We start from the raw sequence: 20,474 nt of genomic DNA on the forward strand, positions 1-20,474 counted from the left end.
AGGCAGTCAGCCTTTACTCTAGCATGTCTAAATTTAAGAAGAGAGCCTAGGAAATGAGGCTCCATGCCTGTCGACAGGCCCACTGGTCAGTGAGAGGAGGAGTGTGCTAATGCAGACCTGGCCCTGGGCAAACTACTTGACTGTGATCTGCTGCAGTGATAGTCATACTGAAAAGTTTACCTTGAATAGCTTACAGTTTTTCTTATTTATGTAAGACTTGATTTGGGTTGGGAATTGTCCTATTTATATATGTATATATGTATATGTATATGTATATATATACATATATATTTAGATACTAATGCCAAACAATGCCTAAAGTGGCAAGTTACAATCATTTTTGCACTAAAACAGTTCTTGCACTGTATCAGAGTCACACGGTGAGAGACAATATTATATAATCATAATATAATAATAATTATAATATAATATAAGTAAAATATGTGCAGCAGGCACATGAGGTTTAGTTTTTGTTACTTGCCCAGTCTAAATTCTGATCAAACAAAGATGCACACAGTGGATTGAAACAAGCGCCTCTAGGCATTCCCTCCCAACTCATGGAGCTGCAACTTTGCAGAGCCGCGATGAGAATGATGTGCCCTGGGGGAAACTGCGGCTCATGACAGCAGTTCAGGCACTAACATGTGCGTTTTGATTTCATCAAGTCGATACCATATTAGACGTATTGGATTCTTTTATGTCTCTGACTCTTTTGTTACAGATCAGCTCAGATGTGCCACCACAAGGTCAGGTGCATTGTTATGTAACAAGCCTGCAATTAAAGATACTATATAATATTGTGGCTTTGGACATCAGAAATGTGTAACCGTATTGTTTAGTTTTGTGTTGAATTTGTTTTTAGTTGTTGGAAGTGCTTCTGCTGATTTCTTTGAAAGGCGCTTCATCCACACACAAAAGTAGCAAAAAAAAACTGCCTAATTACGAACATGTCAGTGTTGTACAGGAACATTCATTTACCTGTCATCTGTTGCTCCAGTGGCTCCACCACACCTCCGCTACCACTACACTGCTGTCAATAGAGTGTCAGGCTGCCAGCTGGTGACTGCTGAAAAAAAAGGGGGAGGAAGGAAGGGAAGGAAGAGGGGCAGGGATATGAGGGGAATATTGACGGGATCAAGGGTTGTGTAGGAGTGGTAAGTACTGTGTATTGTACTGTGAGTTTTTCGACAAAATGTCAAGGTTGTATATTCAGTGGTCATGTCAGTCAGATATATTTGACATAAGAAGTGAACCTGAAAGTATGTGAAGAAAGGAGTTGAATCTTAATGGAGATATGTTCCTGTTGGAATCCACTTTGGCTGCCCTATTGAGGTCAGACCTAAGTACTGTAGTTTTTCAAAGTAAAAGGTAAAAAACAACAAAAAAACAACCTGTCACACATTCAAGTGAATTGGAAAGTGGTCTTACACTTTAAAATCCCACTCTACACCGCTTTGGAGCCATTAGTGTCACCCCCCCTAACTGTGCCACTTTTTTTTTCCACTTTCAGCCTGTAAATAACTCAAAGATACACTGCTCACTTTTGTCTCTTTGTCCTGCTCTTTACTTTGAAAGTTTATGTGACTATTGCTACATTGCCAGCATTGGCATTAATGGCTGTTCACTTACTTTTCCAGAAAATAATATGAGTTGAGCTGAAAACGTCATAGCTTTAATTTATGGTCATCTAACCTCTTGTATACTCTTGTAAACAATAGCTCTTAGAAAGCTACCATTAGCTCTCAGAAAGCTACCATTTTCACCATGTGCTCAATTTGGAATTTTAAGTGTTTTCTTTCTTTCTATAAGACAGTTAAGTCTTAAGTTAAAGTTAAGACAACATTTTAAAGTCCATTTAACTGTCTTTGAATGTATTGTTTTCCATTTATTTAGTTTTTCACTGTTATAATCATACAAATATACAATTATGTTTGTAGGCGATAACTGAAAACAAGTTTGCATCGAAGTGGAGTTGCGGTACAGTACAGTGAAAGCGGAGAGGTGACAAAGTAATGTGACTCACTATAGTTTATATGCAAATAGAGGATAAAGGTAACCTGAAGGTCAGATAAGCAACTTGTGACTTGAAGGTATTTGAATTTGATCCTCAAGCTGGCAAATTTGGATGGGGGGATGAGTGAGCAGGACACAGCCCTCACAGGATGCCAGACTATTAAAATCATTACAATCACAAATCAAAATTTGTACTGGTAGAGATGTGTCTCCAAAAAGCTGTCCAACAAACAGTGGCCCAACACGTAATCGCTGCATTCACTTTTTGATCACTAACTTGATAAGTTGTTGTCCTTTTAACGGTGCATCAAATCAGGAAAGCTACCACTAGAACATGTCATTCCTGTGTTTGCATGCGTCAGTTTTGTCAACTGTTTTGCCTGCACTGACACATCAAATCCCAGCAGCACCAAGCTTCTCTGTATGTAAAGCATCAGTCAAAGGTTCAAAAGGTGTGGTTGTACTGTTACAATGGATGCAAACCCACTTGCATCAGTGTGAAACAGCAGGTTCCTCCGGAGACAAAGGTGAACCAACATTGTTTTTTGTTTTATAACACAGGCGGGAGAGAGAACAAGATGCCAATCCTCATCTCCAAGATTTTCAAGGGCCTGGCTGCTGACCAGACGGAGGCGCTTTATGTTGGTGACGCCATTATGTCGGTTAATGGTTTCGACTTACGGGAGGCAACACATGATGAGGCTGTGCAAGCGCTGAAAAAAACTGGCAAAGAAGTCATCCTTGAAGGTAAGGATTTTCCATTAAAAAATAAATAATCCATAAGAGGGTAAATTCTTCTTCTTCGTCCAATATATTGTTGCTGTATTATTACTATGCATACCTACATATCACAACCCTCTCAAGAATGCATCAATACAATACTCAGTATAAAAATTGGACCAGTACTGGTCAAAATCACTGCAGTGGTTATTAGAAAAAGGTGAGAGACGCAGGTTAAATCAGAGCTTTGATCAGACCCCTTGGAAACATCAAAATAATGAGTTGAACTGCAAGAGTAAAAGGAAACTCAGATTTCAAAAATATTGTTGCATTTCATACCCCTGAGCGTCCCAGCATGCTAATGAGCAGTCTTTCTGAACATCAAATGCTTTTGACATTGACAGAAAGCACTTTAGTTTCATGCCAGAACTGCCAACTGTGAAGAACTTATGTGGTTAGACCTGCTGTGCCTAGGATGGTTTGCCAGTGGAGTCAGCAGGTGTTTGCAGGTGTTTTTCTCTCTTCTTGCTCTAACTCACTTTCTTAGCAGACAGAGTGTGTGCTGAATCACTTTACCTTTGTCTTTTTTTTGTCTCATCCTTACTGTTAGTCATCATTAGCTAGTAGTCGTTAGTTGGGTGTGTTTGCCCGTCCTTAGTGTGTACACTTTTGCATACACTTTTGTGAAACTGCATGGTGAATCAGTGATGTGATCTTGTAGTAGAAGTTGTAGAGACAGAGAAATGGGATTAGGAGCAGTCTTCTCTCTTGCCAAGTGATTGCATCACATGAATTCTGTATCCCCACCAAGCTGACAAAAGTGGAGTGATCATTTTACACACAGTTAATATCCAAAAAGAATATTTTGATCAGACACCATGAAGATTGACACATTTGAAGATTCCTTTATTAGTCTTTCCATTGAGCTGAATGTTCTCTCTGTCCAAGTCCATGTTTTAAGAAAACTCACCGCATTGTCTAACAGCACGCTTCAACTCACAGGTTCTGACAGTGTTTGCCTCCATATGAATGGGTGTCAGAGTCCACTTGGAAATTTTGAGAAACACAAGCAGCACTTTTTCAAACTGAAATATTGCCTAAAAAGGGATGCACTGAGCTGCATGAAATAATATCACGTAATCTTTCCATGTGAGCAAATGACTGTAAAAATAGGGTGCACTAAAACCAGAGTTTCCAGTTTTCCACTTGGCGGAGTATCTGTGGGTCAGTGTGGACAGTGGGTTGGCATCAGTAACGGCTATCAGTGGAGCAGAAACAGTGAGAACTATAGCCAGGGGAAATCATTGTAAATCCCTCGTCTTAGTTGTCTGTAGTCAGGCTGACCTACGGGGATATCACACAGCTCAACCAGCAATGCTCTGTGATCTGTCATGTCAGGAATCAGTTCATGGGTCCCCCACTTCTCCTAGAGGACCTGATACAGGATTGAAGAGATGGAAGGGGCTTGAAAGCTCGTTTAAGGAAGGAGACTATGTGCATGTATTTTTTGATGCCCTGCGATTCCTTTGTCTGTGTTAATGTGTAGATACCTGTCTGACCCAAAAATTACAAAAATGTAGTCCACAAATCTGTAGGAAACAATGAATGACAGTTTTTGGTTAACACTGTGAGCTTTCCAGGTGCAGTTTTTGTTTCAGATTTTATTTCAAGACGATTTGTGCAAAATATTACTTATCTTGCTCAAAACAGTACTTTTTTGTTTTGGCAAGTTACTCAGCAGCCTGAGTTTAAATTCCTCTTGGCACCTTTTCACTATTAAAGGTCAGTGTTTCAGTCTTTCTAATGTGCACAACAACAAACAAGCCACCACTGCTGTGCTCAAGGCAATTTTATTGCTCTGTGGAATTCATAATACAGAAAACCTTGACTTGAGATCAAGGAGAAACTGATTTCATCAGATTAAAATATCTTGAATATGTGAACAGCTGTACTTGAATCTATCAGATACTGTCAGTACTCGCTCAACAGTTTCAGGAGTTAAACCTGGAGTAGCCTGGTTGGTTTGTCATATCAGCAGGATTGTTTTCTTCTATTCTTTTTTACTTCAGTGGAAGGCAAGTGACGAATAGTTAGCTTGGATTAAACAGATGTCTGCTGCTCACCTGACTTCAATGCAAAGTTGATTGGCCAGGCAATGATGAGCTCTGCCTACACCTTTCTACAGTGTGTTTGTGCATGTGCGCTGGCTGAAATGCCCTACGCTTTAAGATAAGCTAATCCTTTATTAGTCCCATAATAGGTACATTTTCAAGAATACATTCAGGTATTATATTGTAAAAATATGACGCAATCGGAGGATAGTTTATTGGGTTGTTTATAAATAGTTTATTAGGCTGTTTTAAATGGATAATATTAGGTAGAGTTCCCAGATGTGCATATTTCTCAGGTATTTCATAAGTCATATTATTTTACTGAGGACAGAGTGTATCTCCCAGGTTTGAGTGTGAATGTTTGAATGAAAAACTTCATCTGCAATGTTTCCCCAGACCTCTCACTGTAGATAATACCTTTAACATAATTGATCTGTTTGAAAGAATATTTTGAAAGAGAAGCTCTTCTCCTGTTCCTCTTCCTCTGGCATATCTTACATCAACACGTTGGAATGGAATAATCAATGTGTGTGTGTCTGTGTGTGAGAGAGAGAGAGAGAGAGAAGCACATGAGGAGGTCAGATAAATATAACAGGTCAGATGAAAACATAAAACCACAGCTGCTATCATTTCCTCCCAGGGACATTCACAATCACATTGTGTGTTTTTATGTATTGGCGGGAGAGCACATGCGCTGTTTCCATATCTGCAAGAGAGTGTGTGTGTTGAATAGAGAGGCATCTGATTTATTGTCAAGCATGTGAGGAGAAAAGGAAGAGAATGAAGAAGAGAGTTTCACAGGACACCTCTGCATTTTCCGTCTTTTTTTGGAATCTATGAACATTTGAATTTCTTCATAATGGATATCAATGTGTTTATGTGCGAAGGTTGTTTCATAGATGTCTCAGTTGTGAATATATCATCAAATCCGTTTTCATTTGTACAAAATCACAACGTTTCAAGGTACTTATTAAGGCAGAATTCTTTCAATATTATACAGATAGGAGAAGAGAAACCCAACAGTTCACACAATTAGCAAGCACTTGGCATCAGTTGAAGGAAAACAATCACTTTTTAACAGAAAGGCATCTCTGGCAAAACTGAAAGATGTGCAGCATCTGCCTTGGCAGGTTGAGGTGAGAGGAAAAATCTGGGAGAGAGGAAAGGCAGGGAATAAAAATGGGGGAGAGAAAAGGAAAGAAGGAAGGAACAACCAGGCACAGATGATCAGTTGTATTAAGTTTTTTCGGCACAGTTCCAAATTTTCACAGTATTACAATACGATTTATACAAGCAATAGCATCAATTGTCACAAAACATTCTATAAGATAACAATACTACTACTACTACTGCAAATAATAGCCTTATAACTGGATCAGGATCCTGCAGCCAAGGAGTCATGGGTACCTGCAGAGTGAGTGATACAGAGAGGGTGTCCATTTCCCAAACCAACACTGGGAGTTGTTTCCACAGGAGAGGGGTGACGGAAGGCTCTGCCTCCCAGTCTACTCTAACAGACTCTGGGAACCATAAGTGGGCCTGCATTTTGGGATGGAAGTGATCTGTTGGGATGAAGGAGGAGGAGGAGGAGCCAGCTAGGGTCGAGAAGCGACTCTGTGTCAGCCTAGCTACAGTGCTGAAAACTAAGTTGTGATAGTTAAGTTGAGCTGTAGACATTTCTAGCTTTTTTCAGTTCTTATCTTCTCAGGCTACATGGAATTCCTCTTTATTAGTGGATATCCCACCAGGAGCTTCACAGGTGGACCTAACTAAACCTGGGCACACTCATTTGTCCATCTGGCCCATCCACACACCTGGGCCACACTAATTGTGGTGCTGCCACAAATGGCCAAAATCATGCACAATCCTGTTTACACCAAAAGCAGTGTTTCCCCACGTAGTTCTGTTATATCAGCTCCTACACTTAGAACCTAGGCTAAAATAGTCATATCATTTCTCAGAAATATCAGTGGTACTCTATCACAGCTAAATATCTTACTGCCACGTGTTTAATTGGCAAGAGTCTTTGTACTTATGTCATTTTTTAAAGCCCAAATATGATTAAATAGAATTGTTTATGTTCATGTTCTCTCTGGGAGTTAGGTCAAGGTTTGTAAATATGACCAAATATGACTGTCTGATTATTTAATACAGAACTCTGGAATGGAATGGAAATACAATATAATGTTGAACATTTCAAGTACAGCTATTTAACTCTCTGGTGATTAGATATATTATTTGGTGACAGTAGAAGTAGACATAATGCATTTGATTTTGCCAGAATTTTGCACAATATTAACTACTAAAACTAAAATATTACCAAAACTAAAATATTATATCTATGAATAGACTTAATGTTTTTTAGACAGCGCTGCTTAAACAAAACCTTTATTTTGAGGTTTCAGTATTAGTGACAGGAGTGAAAAGCACTGCTCCAACTCTACTAACCCTACTTAATTTTTGAATCTTTTGTCACATTTTTTTCTTCATAAACAATTGCTGTGTCTTCACAGCAAGTAGGACAGGTGATTCAAATCAAAGCTGACTGGACATTCAACATAGGCATAGACATAGAGTACATAGAAAGGCAATTCAGCAGAGACAATGCTTCCAGTTTCATGTAAGCCTTGATTTTTAAATGTTTGTATTCTTATAATGTCTGCATTTTGTTTCTGAATGTTTTAATGCAATTGTCCATTCCCTTGTTGACACAGAGGGATCAGAGGTCTTTCTCAATGAGGATGACTGATCTGTGTTCTTTTTTCTGTGTTCATTTTGCTTGCCCTCTGTGAGCTCACTAATTTGAATCACCTGCTGCACTTGTTATAAATATCAAGTGCAGCTGTGAGCTTTTGGGTTTGTTTTGGGGGAATGCAAGTAAGCAACATGTGCTGAGACAGAGTGAAGGAGTTAGAGCAGGGTGTGGGTCTGACATATTGTTATAATTTTTTTGTTTTAGTTACCATTGTTGGCTTCACAGTGTTTAATACCTTTTGCACTGAGTTCCATGAGTTTCATTATCTTTGAATATTAAGTCCAGTAGGTGCTGACACTGTGGTTGCACTTTTGATGGCATTTAACTACAAGTATAACTATGCTGACTATATTGTTTCTGTACTTACTTTTAAATTGTCAGAATGTGGAAATTAAACCAGAGCAAGAAGAAATGTCTGTCAAGATTGCCTCAAGTGACATTAGATTTGATAAGGTTCATTTGTGTCTGTCTAACCCCAAACCTTATCCCTCTCTCTCGGCCTCTGTCAATGACACACACATGCACAGCTCATGCTTTTGCGTGCATAAAAATCCCTTTACTCAGAGCATATCTTTTTTTGCATGAATAGATATGTGTGCTAATATGCAACTGCAGCACAGAGCTCTGTTTCATGTAAAACACTCGTAGTTTTGCAGTCACTGGATTTGGGCATAATATTGAAGTAATAATGGTTGAGCTTTTAATGCAAGGACAAACACTGCTTAAGACCACAGACCAGGGATAAAAATGGTATTATCATATCTGCAAATCAAGTTCTTCAAGGACGTGTGGATATTCAGTATCTCCTCAAACAAAGATAAATACCATACTTTCATACATACTGTATTTCTGCCACTTTCTCTTGCCTGGAAAAGTTAATGATTTATGGAATATAATGACTTTGGGGAGTAAGGTTTAAACATTTTCACTGGGACACAGTAGTCATGAAAGCTTTTAATAATAGAAAAAGTAAAATGTTTGTCAGTCAGTTGTTTTCCCTCAGCCACAGAGGCTCACCCTGCTGTCTTTGCTGACTTTTATTTTTACTAAATGGAATACATCTTCTTTTCTTTTCTTTTTTCTTTTTAAAGAAAAAAACATGCCCATTAACATAGTTACAATGTTATCCGTTACAAATAAAACAACTTCATAAGTGGAAGACCAATTTAAGTCCTGGATTGGACAGACCACTTTTATGTAAAGTTGCATATTTTTTTCAATGATCCACTGTGGACCATGGAACATCTGACTTTTCATGTGTTGTGCGATGTGTCTATGAAGATTTAAGAAAGGAGGGAACCTAACCAGAACTGTGTGCATGGTTTGAAGAACCTTTCTGCTGTGAGGTGGTTCCTTTGGTACTTTCTGTTCAGATTGTAAAACTGTTTCGAGGCGAACTGTGTTTGTAATGTTGAGCTATATAAATGTATTTGACTTGACTTACTAGTGCATTAAGCAAGCTGGGTGGTGTCATAACGGCTAAAATGTGATACAGTAATGTCAATGACATGCATGTACTGAATTAGCTTATTAAAATCTCCTCGCTCTTTCTCTTGTGACAGAATAATTATAACTCTGAAAATAAACCTTCCCCTTAGCCTTAGTGAATGCCTCAGACATTTTATATGTACCTGCATGAGCTCAGTGCTCTTTTTTCTCTCTGATCGTCTTTGTTAAACTGAAGTGATGTAAAGAGGGAAAGATTTATTTTCCTTGGTTTGTCTTTGTGAATGAGTCTGGCAAGAAAAACGAATCAGTTTTTCCATTGTGCTGTGGCAGGAAATATCACAAACACACATTAATAAGTGTTTTTGTATTAGAACATATTGAGCATACTTGGATTATCTCAAAATGATAAACGGTGGCAGCACCATTAGAACATCTGGTCCTTTTTACGTACAATACATTGACCTAGATAAATTAATACCCTCTCTCCTTTTATGCTTGGCCTGGATGGACTGCTTTACTGGTTGAAATATCTTCATTTCAAATATCATATACGATAGATATTAGCAGGCTATATTAGGAAATACCTTTAACCCATTTAGGACACATGAAGGTGTCCTAAATGGCAACAAAAACATAGCTTTACTAAAACCCAACTTTTCCTCAGACTCTTCTTTCTCTGTGGTGTCAAGTTGGCTTAACAGGCACACACTGAAACCTGCTGCCCCAATCCAGGGCCCCTGATAAATTTGAGGCCCAGTCTTTGTGCCACTCTTCCCACTTCATTACATACTTTGACTCCACTGAACCGTCTCACAGTATTGTGCAGAATGTGCAAACTAAGGACAGAGGGAGGAAGTTAACACAGTTGGTGGCTGTATATGCAGCCATAAATTGGTGAAATACATGATATATGTATATGTCTCTATATTTATATATATATATATATATATATATACACATATATATATATATATATATATATATTGTGTGTGTGTGTGTGTATATATATATTGCCTACTTGTGTGGCATTGGGCATAACCAAGTCAAAATCCTGAAAGATCTCCTCCCACTTGCCAAGGATAGAGCCTGCCTTACACTAGGAGATTTTCACAAATTTTCGACCACAAATACAAGAAACTGTTTAATCCAGAGAAGATGACAGACTAGACGATCCAGTCAGGATGCAGGACCAAACGATTTCAGGATCTCACAGAAACTCGCTCGATTTATTTTGACTTCAGAATATAAACAGTCATGGAGGCAGACTGTCTGTGTCGTCAGTTCATAGCTGTTGTGTGTGTGTGTGTGTGCAATGTTTTATGCCGAGAAACTCAAAAATACTGTGGATGAAGTCATGGTTGAGAAGACGGAATCAACTTGGCTTGTACAAGTTACGGTTCCAAACAAAGTACACAGTCGTAAATATCAAACATGTTTATTACTTAAGATTTGAAATCGGGAAGACTCTGATGCATCCGATGACGTTGCATCTGCTAACCCTTCACACTACAGGATAATTTGGCCAGATAATCTGTTAAAATTGGACCGAAAATGTGGCCAATTATCTTGTGTCGGGCAGGCTTTAGTGACAAAACCATCAGAATATCAACTGCTTGAGCCATAAGGAGATATATTTAACCACAGATACATTAAAACATAATGAAAAGTAGGACCATGTGACGGGGTTGTCGCTAGCATGTTTGCCTCACAGCAAAAAGGACCGGTGAGTTTGGATGTTTACCATGTGTGCACACGGGGTCTCTCCAGGTACTCTGGCTTCCTCCCACAGTGCAAGAACATGCAGAGGTTAACTGGACACTCTGTGTGAGTGAGAGTGAATAGTTGCATGTCTCTGTATGTTGGCCCTGCCATGCTGAGGCTCAGAAGTCACACAGCAGGTGACCACATTGAATCACACTGAGCAAATATACAGTAAATTACCCTGTGAAAGGGAAATTAATTAATATTTCCTGCAGTTAGGAAACAGATCTCAAGGAATAGAAAGTTAAAAAAGTTATATAGAGAAAAGAAAATGTCTGCAGACAAATGTTCATTCTGCTCTTGTCCTCTGCCAGATCCTGTTCAAGTTTCCTTCACTTTTACTTTGTTGAATTAGGATAATTAACTCTCCTGACACACTGTGCAAAGTAATCAAATCTGCACTTTGGCAGTATGTGAATTAGTTTAAGTCTGATTCAGTGTGCTCTGCCCCTGTCAACTTGGCGTTTGTCCATGATTTAATGAGATGGGATATGGGAACGATAAACGTATCTAAATCATCCTGAACAGGCAGAATGTGGTGTGGCTGACTTGCACTGCCAGAGACACACATTAATCAGCAAAACACTGGGGACACATAAACGCAACATTTATTATGAATGCCACAAATCCAGTGTGTGTACGTATTCAGAAAATATAAATAAAATGATCACCCTGTTGAGGAGCTTGTATCCTCTTGTTTTAGTTTCACAGGCTGCAATTATACTTTTATTTTTAGTTTTACTCCCTCTTTAGAATCATTTCAGCAATACAATAAAGCTCTGAACTGCACTCTACCTGCATATCATTGAACAGACGACAAAGCCAGCAACCAGCCAGTGAGCACAACTGCCAAATGTTTTTGTGAAAATTTGGTAGACAATCCACTTTAACTACTCTAAAACAACCCCCTTGTCATGCAACATCAGGTTTGATTGGCAGAGTCACTAAGTTCGCTCCTTGGCGACTTTCCTCATTTTACTTCTGTTGATGTCAGTGTATTGAATGAAAACATTAAGTGTCCCTCGTATTTATTAGAGTTATTACTGACAATGTTTTGTCTTACGACATACTTTCTTGTTGGTGGGGCAACATTGGGACATTCTTTGCCTGACATGGTTTCCAGAGCCAACCACATGCTTCTGAGGTCGCTGTCTGGCCAATGACATTCCATCTGCTCCCACGGTAACCGGGGTGAGGGCGAGGAGGGGCTCGTGTTTAGCAGCAGTTCAGTCTCTAACAAGCAAATAACACCCTTTCATTACCAAACTACCATTACACTGTTGAGGCTCGTTTTGTGTGGTTTTTATTGCCTTGTCGTGACCTTGTCTGTTAACACAGAGCTAGTTGGAACAGTAGTGCTTATCAGGACATAGTGTGGTCCTAAGGAGGCAAAGCAGAATCCTGGTTATGGTTAAGTTTAAGGTTTTCAATGAATTAAAGGTAAGAAGTTTGGTGTATCATATTACTTAAATCAGAATGACCAGTGTATAGCTAAAGATAATCGGCACATTACCGCACATTGGCTTTGAACTGTTAGTAAAACATGTGTTTTAGCAATTTGGTGTTTCCTGGGAACTCGAACAGAGGGAAAAAATCTTTTCCAATGGTAGTTATGTAAACAGTGTCATGACTGAATAGGCTGGAAAGGATTTGTAAGGTTCAATGTAAAGGCTGTAGCAGGAAAAGCTTAGCGGTGGATTCTGCAGAAGAAGCAAATTAAACCCTCATATGCACACGCACACACACACTGTACAAAAGTAGTTTCACTGGCTGCCGGATAAGCTTAAGTAATAACAGTGCCATCTCAGCTAATTTTAGCTCACTATTGAATGTGCCACCACCACTGATGTTCGTGGCAACATATCTGGCTCAGCTTAGCTGCATGTCTGTGCGACATGGATCACATACATAAACTCGGTCATACATAATAAAGTTATAGTACCTACAGCCATGCTTGTATTCTTACTTTAAACAATGACTGAGACATCCATGTCTCGTACAGATAACAATCAGTAAAGTGGCAGTTCCATCTGGCTGCAGTGTGCTGCCACCCACCAGTAAACTTTTTGGAAAAATGGAAAAAAATGTTTCCACAGCCAGGGTACTTAAAGGGTTTAGCAGTTCTTACAAATGGCTTCCACATGAAACAATAATATATGCATTCCCATCCAGTCTTGTGGTCCTGGCCTGCTGTATTGACACTGGTCACACTCATTTTAAATGGTCTTGGTCCAGCAGCAAGAAATGAGTTGGCTTCCCCATGGAACACACATCAGCGGATTGGCACACGAACAAATGGACAGAAGCTAATTTCCATGAAACAGTACACATGCATGTTGACAGTTGCTGGTATACATTACTTTCTCGCTGCTTGATGTGTTTTCTCAGTGCACAGTCACATTCCAACTTAGTCTGTGTTTTTAACAAGTACACATTTTCTTGTTTCATTGAGTGTACAGCGTGCAAGAGATGAGTATGAAGTAAGGAGAGAGCACAGCTTTCAGTACATTGTGCTGCAGAATAGACACCCAAGTCGGTATCATACTACTGCCCACACAGTGATATTTGCATGTGGTCTTGTTCAAGTATAAATAAGTGTGGCATTTAACTCTTAATCTTAATGTGACTTTGTACATCCCAGGAAACACACATGACAAGGGTGTTGTTAAACCAGCAACGAGTGTGTGTTTTTGTGACCTTTTGTTGTAGCAGAAAGTGTCATGGAGTCATTACATTTTCCTTTTGCAAGTTTGTTTTTGGACTGTGTGAGAAAGCTAGTATACCCGGAGAGAACAGTACATTCAAACTTCACGAGGCGTATCAACTCTTCAGTTTGGTCCAACCTGATTTTGAACAAAGTGCTAACCATGACACCACACCATGAGATTTTAATCTACATATGACTTCCAAGTAAAAAGTTTCCTTGATTTTCCAGACGTACCAACTCTAGCTTTTCCACCCAATGGTGGAAGCCCCATCTCTCACTCATTATCCTGTGCTCTTGACTCTTTTGGTTACCTTCTGGATACTTGTACTGTGCAAGACGAGCAATTCACACTTCCACAGTGAAACCAGAACCCTGCCTTCAGCTTTCAGCCTCATGCCTTGCCGTCTTCTCTGGGCTATTTTTACTCCAGCAGTGGCTACTTCTTCCAAATCGGTACGGCAGCCAACTGAACTGGAGTTGGGTTTTTATATGTGAGCGTGTAGTGTATGCACATGTGAAATTTTTTATCACTTAATGTCCATAGAGCAGGCTATATCACCTATTCATTTTGTATTACATCAGTTATGCTGGAGTCTAGTTCACTACATTGTTTTATTGTGGCTCATTGTTGGGGGTTGACTGCTGACCATGGGCTTTTACTTTGCAGTGGTTTAAATATCTTCAGTGGCCTTTGTTGTCAAACTCTCTGTCATTTAATCTATATTTTCAATATTGCTGTATACTGCTAACAATAAACTAACCAAATTGGTCCAAATTCTTTACAAATATGGGTCACGTGGATTCAGGATGTGGTAAAATCATCAGGATACAGTCTCAAATGTGAGGGGCAGCACCTTTTTCTAAATTTATGATGTGGAAACAAAGAAGCATAAATAATAATAATAAAATAACATGTGCTTTTGAGAACTTCATGTTTTGTATAGTTATGAATGTGAAGTTCTTGTTTTGGTTCAATACAACTGAACTGTCAGCACTTATCGCCACAGTAAACTTATTGCATAGCACAACATTGTATCATAATTCCGCTGGACGAAATGAGGCAAAGCTATTTTAAAGTAATCTAGTTAGAGTGTAAAACAATATGAACTAGAGTTGGATTTCTTTTTACACATCCTTTGTTTATACACATTGTTTTCTACATGTAGAGCTGGAGGAAATTGCATCTGCTCAGGAAAAACTGTTCACTCTGTCATTGAAAATAAGTAGCAGTTCTTATTTTGGCAAATTATGGGTTTTCATGAGAATAATACGTAGTATGTAATACACCTGGTTATATTTGGCATGTTAGATGATTTTCATTATAACAGCAGCTACGTGAAGGAGAAATCCTTCCACCTTTTTGAAGCTGCTCTTAGGAACTCATTTCTGAAGCTAGAGGCTCCATATTCATATTCCTAATTTTTCTCTCTCCCTCCTCTTTTCCATCCCCCATATTCTCACTCTGCTTCAGTAAAGTACATCAAGGAGATGTCAGCTTTCTTTAAAGGCTCCGGGTCTCCTGGAGCCACCCTCCCGTGGGACTCTCCCCCCGCAACACCACAGAGGGGCACTGAGCTCTCCTCCCCTGAGGTGAAGGAGCCTCGCAGCATCCCACTGAAGGTGTGCCAGGTGACACGAAAACAGTGCCCCCCAGACACAGAAAACAGGTACTAGTTAATCGCTTCAAGTAACATTTATGTAACCTGACGCTCCTCCCTCCCTTCCCCTCTCCTGGCCATGTGCATTTGTTTTCAACATACCAGGCTCGAACACAAGCCAAGCCCATGCCAGTCGGCATCCGTTTTGCGTCTGTGTTTTTGAATTATTGCCATTCCAAAAAATCCGGTCCGATGTTTGGTCATGTGTGGCCTTTCACTCTTTTTTGCCAGCTCTGCCATGATGAGCTTCTAAAATAACACTATCACTGCCTTGATCTTTAGCTGGTACATGGCTACAGGGTGTGTGTGTGTGTGTGTAGTGCTGTGAAGCAAATTTGTGTTTCTTTCGAGACACAAGACTTGGCAAGACCGCCTCATTCTGAGGACTCTGGGTGGGCAGACCTGATCTTGATAGTGGTCTTCCGCTAATAAAAGATAGAGGGCGTGATCCCTGCAACAAGCCATTTAACTATCACTGTAGGGTCAAAATCCTGCATAGTTCTGCTTTAACACTAGAAACTTCAGCTTTTCCCTCTCTTTGCCATGTGCTTTTTTCCCACCTTCCATTTTGTCTGCTTGATCACTCTCCCTTATCCCTTATCTCATCTGTTAGGTATTTCGAGGTCATTTCATCCAACAGAAAGAACTCTGTATTTCTGCGGGCAAAAGACCCAGCCATGGCCCAGTCCTGGTACAATGGGATCCAAGCTGGCGCTGCCAACCTTTTACCACGAGTGAAGCAGGAGATGAAGAACATGCAGCCCGGCATGGACGTGAAACATGTGGGCTGGATTGCAGAGCAGGTATGCAAGAATCCAGCCGTATGTGGTGTTTACTGCAGATGTTTTGTGTTTTGAGCACCACTCGTCAGTTGAGCACATAATGGCGGACCAAACAAAAGTGATTGTGACATATAATGTCAGTACACTGTCATGCCTGTTCTGTATAACATAATGTATGCATCATGTTGTATACAAATGCAGGGCGATAGGGCTCGCTCTGAGACATTCTGATCATGGAAATTGCAAACCAATATTAAACCTAGTCTTATCTGTCTCCATATGTGTAGGATTTTCAGGCAAAGAATGAGCTATCTTTGAAAGTAAATCTGGAGAGTCACCTTTAGCTGGATGTTTTCAGCTACTAGCTGCCATTTGGGTCCTAGCCAGCTTGGGTTGAATTCATTGTTTCTTGCTGACAGTTATACATTTGCATTTACTGATAATCATCAATTACTGAGTTGAATTGTTTGTTCATTGTTACACGTGTTTACTGTGCAGGTGACTCAAGGTCCAGAAAGACCAGTACTGGCTGTGTTGACTGACAAAGACCTGCTCCTGTATCCTTCTTTGCCTGAAACCAGAGAGAGCCTCAGCAACCCCACCAAGAGTCACCCACTCATCACCACCAGGTTCATACAGTGATGAATTTCTACACACATACACCACATACAGTGGCAGATACTAATTGTTATAATAATAATAATACATTCACATAACAAAGCATACACTTTCGTAGACTCAATAGATGTGTCCTCCACCCAGCGCTGAGTTAACTCGCCTCATGGTTTATTTCAGTTTAGTCAAAAACACATTTTCTTCTTTCCATATACGGACTGTTGGATGATTTGCCACATATCGTCAGTCATTTGGAAGACGTGAATGGAACCAGGACCAGGATGAGTCATGGGTTTTTCCTCCCTTCTGTCTCTCCTGCGCAATCCACGTCCCACTTTTCATCCCCGTTTTTTTCACATCACACCAACACATATGCTTTTTCATTTGCTGTTCTGGCTCAGTTTGTTCTGTATAAATTTTATTTTATTTTCTTTCTCACTCTCTTCTTTTCTCAAACTCTCTTCTTTTTTAGACTGGTCCACTCTGGCCCAGGAAAAAGTTCCCCTCTCCTGGACTCTGAGCTGTCTTTTGGCCTGCGTTCAGGCACGAAGCAGGGCGTGGAGACACATGTGTTCAGGGTGGATTCTGCCAAGGAGCTCTCCACCTGGACTCATCTGCTGGTGGAGGGCTGCCACAGTGCTGCTGAGCTAATCAAAGAGGTCACCACAGGTACAGACGCAGAGATTCTCCGACTCTCCACCGTTTGTAGCACAGTTTCTCCACCTACCATGTAGAAAATACACGTTTTGTTCCAAAAAAAATCGGAGGATTTGATTGTCCAGAAATAATACTTGCTTTGCTTTGAGTCTTACTCTTGATGGCACAACCAGGTTCATGTCTCTCTGGAGTCAGCCCTATGAAAAAAGGTTGTCTAAAATGAATAACAAACATTTATTTATTAGTTTAGTTAGCAGAGACGGTGTAAAGCGTATTTTCTCTATCTCCCACACACGTAGTCGGTGGGCATGAAATTGGCTATGAATATGATCTAATTTGTCATTTTCTATCACATGCAACAAATAAATAAGTAAATTAATATATAATTACCTTCATTAAAAGTCCCATCTTAAATGTTTTAATATATGGTCTGTAAGCAAAACATTGTTTCTATATCTTTCACTATAAAATTCTTCCAAAACAGTGTTCTTTGAATGTTTCTGTTTTTGAGAGCAATGCAGTATAAAATGCCCAGATTAGTAATTTGGATTGGATGTAACACGGTGCTCCTCCTATTGTATGCCTGTCAATGACAGCTCAGAATCTTTCTATTCGTAAATCGGTTTCTATTGAGCAGAAAAAGGGACATTTAATGTTTCACAAAGCCGAATGAGACGTGGTTTATTCTGTAAACAGTTTTAAAAACAGCATTTCAAGGCTTATCTTCTTCGGAAGAATGTCCTCAAAGTCTGCGGCGTTCTACTGGATTTGTTTATAAAACATTTAAAATGAGCTTAATGAGCTGCCTGACATTTGTCAGTATATTTATAGTCCTATAAGCCTTTTATCTGCACTGAGTAAAACACAAATCTCTCCTTTTCATTTATTTCATTTATTTTATAAAAGTAAAATCAGGTCTGGAAACTTTATGTTGCCTTGGAAAAACGGCTTTAATTCACATTCAGTCAGGTGTAGTGTTGTACACACACAGTGACCTCTGCTGGTAGCATGAGGTGGTGCACAGTTGTTCAATTCACACAAGTGTTACACAGGATATAGCCAATAATTTGGGGCTTTTTTTAATCATTACTGTAACACTGAGCTAAAAATATAAAGGTCCTTCTTTGTGGTGGCTCTGTGTAACCTCTGTGTAACCTCTGTGTTCTCTCTCCACCTCCACGGCAGCCTGTAGCTGGAATGGAAAGGATTGCACTCTGGGCGTGCACATCGATGAAGGCTTCACGTTATTCACAGAGGAGATGGGCATCAGGAAAAGTGTTCTCCTCCACCAGCCCTTCGAGCGGCTCAAGATGTCCTCAGACGACGGTGTTCGCATGATGTTCCTTGACTTTGACGGCCTCGAGACTGAAATAGTAGGTCGCCATTTTGCCATAGGACTTTCTCAGCGAGGAGAACTTTCGATTATGTTAAATAACCACCACCATCATCATCCTCATCATCATCATCATCATCATCCATATGAGCTATTTTCTTAATATGTCAGGATTATCTTCAGCAGACACTGGTCTATTTGAATCTTGTTTTGTAACTCCCTGCTCCTCCTCCTCTCTCTTTTATTTCAGCAACTGGACCTCCACTGTTGCCCAAAGACCATAGTCTTCATCATCCACTCGTTCCTCTCTGCAAAGGTCAAGCGACTTGGCCTCCTGGCATGAATGTTCCTGAATGTCTCTGAGCAGCAACAATAGGGTTATTGAGTGAATCACAGCCCAGAACACTGAAAGACCCCAGAGGATTGTGCCTAGGAGAAGATGTTTCACATTTCCTAGGCCTCTAAAGCGATCACGGTCTCTAGTCAGGCGTCTCCTCGTCTTTTTTTTTTTTTTTTTTTTATTGGAAAAGGAAAAGTGCAGCAGTGATGGACCTTTTTGTTGAACGTTTAGTCATGAGGTAAAGAGAGGTTCTTACTGGTGGCGTACGTCAGCAGCCATGTAAGGGGACGTGACTTCTGTCAAGTCTGCCGGGTTCGCTCGCCAAACACTTTGTTACGGGAAAAAAACTGTGACAGCTCGCATCTTAAAGTTTGTCGGCTTGAAGACTCATTCATTTGTTGTTCGCCCCCATTGTTAAGATTTGTTTTGTTGGATGAGTCACAGCAGGGCTTTGTCATGATCACGCTTTCATCTTCAGTCTCTGCTTCATGTGCCGTGAGCAGTCACACAAATGTTTCTCGTCCTGATTGATGTTGGACAAAATAGTGTTTTTAATGAAGGCAGCTTCGGCGGAGTGACAGGACGACATGACTGATCACTGCATAATAGCCAGACAATAGGTAATGATATGCTGTTTATGTGGATTACCCTGAATGTTCATGGAAGAAGCAATGTGTTGTTGTTTTTGTGGCGACAACTTTAAATGGAAAAATCAGATACTGTATATGTTTCATTGCAGCTGAAAACCCTTGTTTTTTTATTCCTAGGTTACTACCCTTCTCCTCTTTTCAGCATGCTAATAATCCTTAGTCCACACAAAAGACTAACAAGAGGATGTTAGGATATTATTAATAGTTAATTTTATTGCATCTTAGCTTAACCAATTCATTAGTTTAAAAAAGGAATGATCCTAACCACACGTGTCCTTTGACAGTGTGATGGTGCAGTTTCATTTCAAGTACAAATGAAAAAGCTCTTGTGTGTGTGTTATTTTTTTTGGAGTTCTGTCAACAATCGTATGATCATTTATGAATGATGAAACGTTGGCTGTAAGAACGGACGTCCAGCTGAGCTTCTTCCCTGTGGAATAGCTGTCACGTTAAATATTGAGTTAAGCTTTTGGTTTAAAAATACTTGCGCTTTTGTTTTTAGAATTTAGCCAACGCTTTCGTCAGAGAACGCTGATGGATTATGGCCAACATTTACATCCATTAATTTAAATACCTTATGAAAGATGTTAAATTGTTAATGTGTTTTAAAGTGTGTGATTATTCTTTTCCTTTTATTATTTCAGTGGAATATCCACATTTTGGGGCCTTCACTCTCTCTCTCCCTCCCTCCCTCTCTCCTCTGTTTCTGTCCAACACTAAACAGACTTTTATTAATATATATTTCAAAACTAAAAAAAATGTTTGCTTTAAAGAATAAGATGCGTTGTATATTCTTATTTAAACAAAGGTGTGCCTTGCAGGGTTGTTTGTATATAAACATGTAATAAACTTTATTAACTTTTACTCTAAATGTGTATTATTGACAAAATGTCTGTTGTGTTCAGTTGTCAAGTAGATTAATG

The 20,474-nt window shown here is 39.7% G+C and overlaps 1 protein-coding gene across 1 annotated transcript in view; it reads left to right on the forward strand.

Moving 5' to 3' along the window:
* The window catches only part of snta1 (syntrophin, alpha 1), a 23,684-nt gene extending 3,269 nt beyond the window's left edge, over positions 1-20,415 (forward strand). Inside the window, exons 2-8 of the mRNA XM_058632617.1 lie at positions 2,575-2,760; positions 14,988-15,183; positions 15,788-15,977; positions 16,455-16,585; positions 17,044-17,240; positions 18,414-18,601; positions 18,812-20,415. Of these exons, the coding sequence (XP_058488600.1) occupies positions 2,575-2,760; positions 14,988-15,183; positions 15,788-15,977; positions 16,455-16,585; positions 17,044-17,240; positions 18,414-18,601; positions 18,812-18,904 (1,181 nt within the window). The 3' untranslated portion in view covers positions 18,905-20,415. The remainder of the gene's footprint in view (positions 1-2,574; positions 2,761-14,987; positions 15,184-15,787; positions 15,978-16,454; positions 16,586-17,043; positions 17,241-18,413; positions 18,602-18,811) is intronic.
* The last annotated feature ends 59 nt before the right edge of the window (positions 20,416-20,474 follow it).

Source organism: Solea solea, chromosome 6 (genome assembly GCF_958295425.1).
Source record: "Solea solea chromosome 6, fSolSol10.1, whole genome shotgun sequence".
NCBI lineage: Eukaryota > Metazoa > Chordata > Actinopteri > Pleuronectiformes > Soleidae > Solea > Solea solea.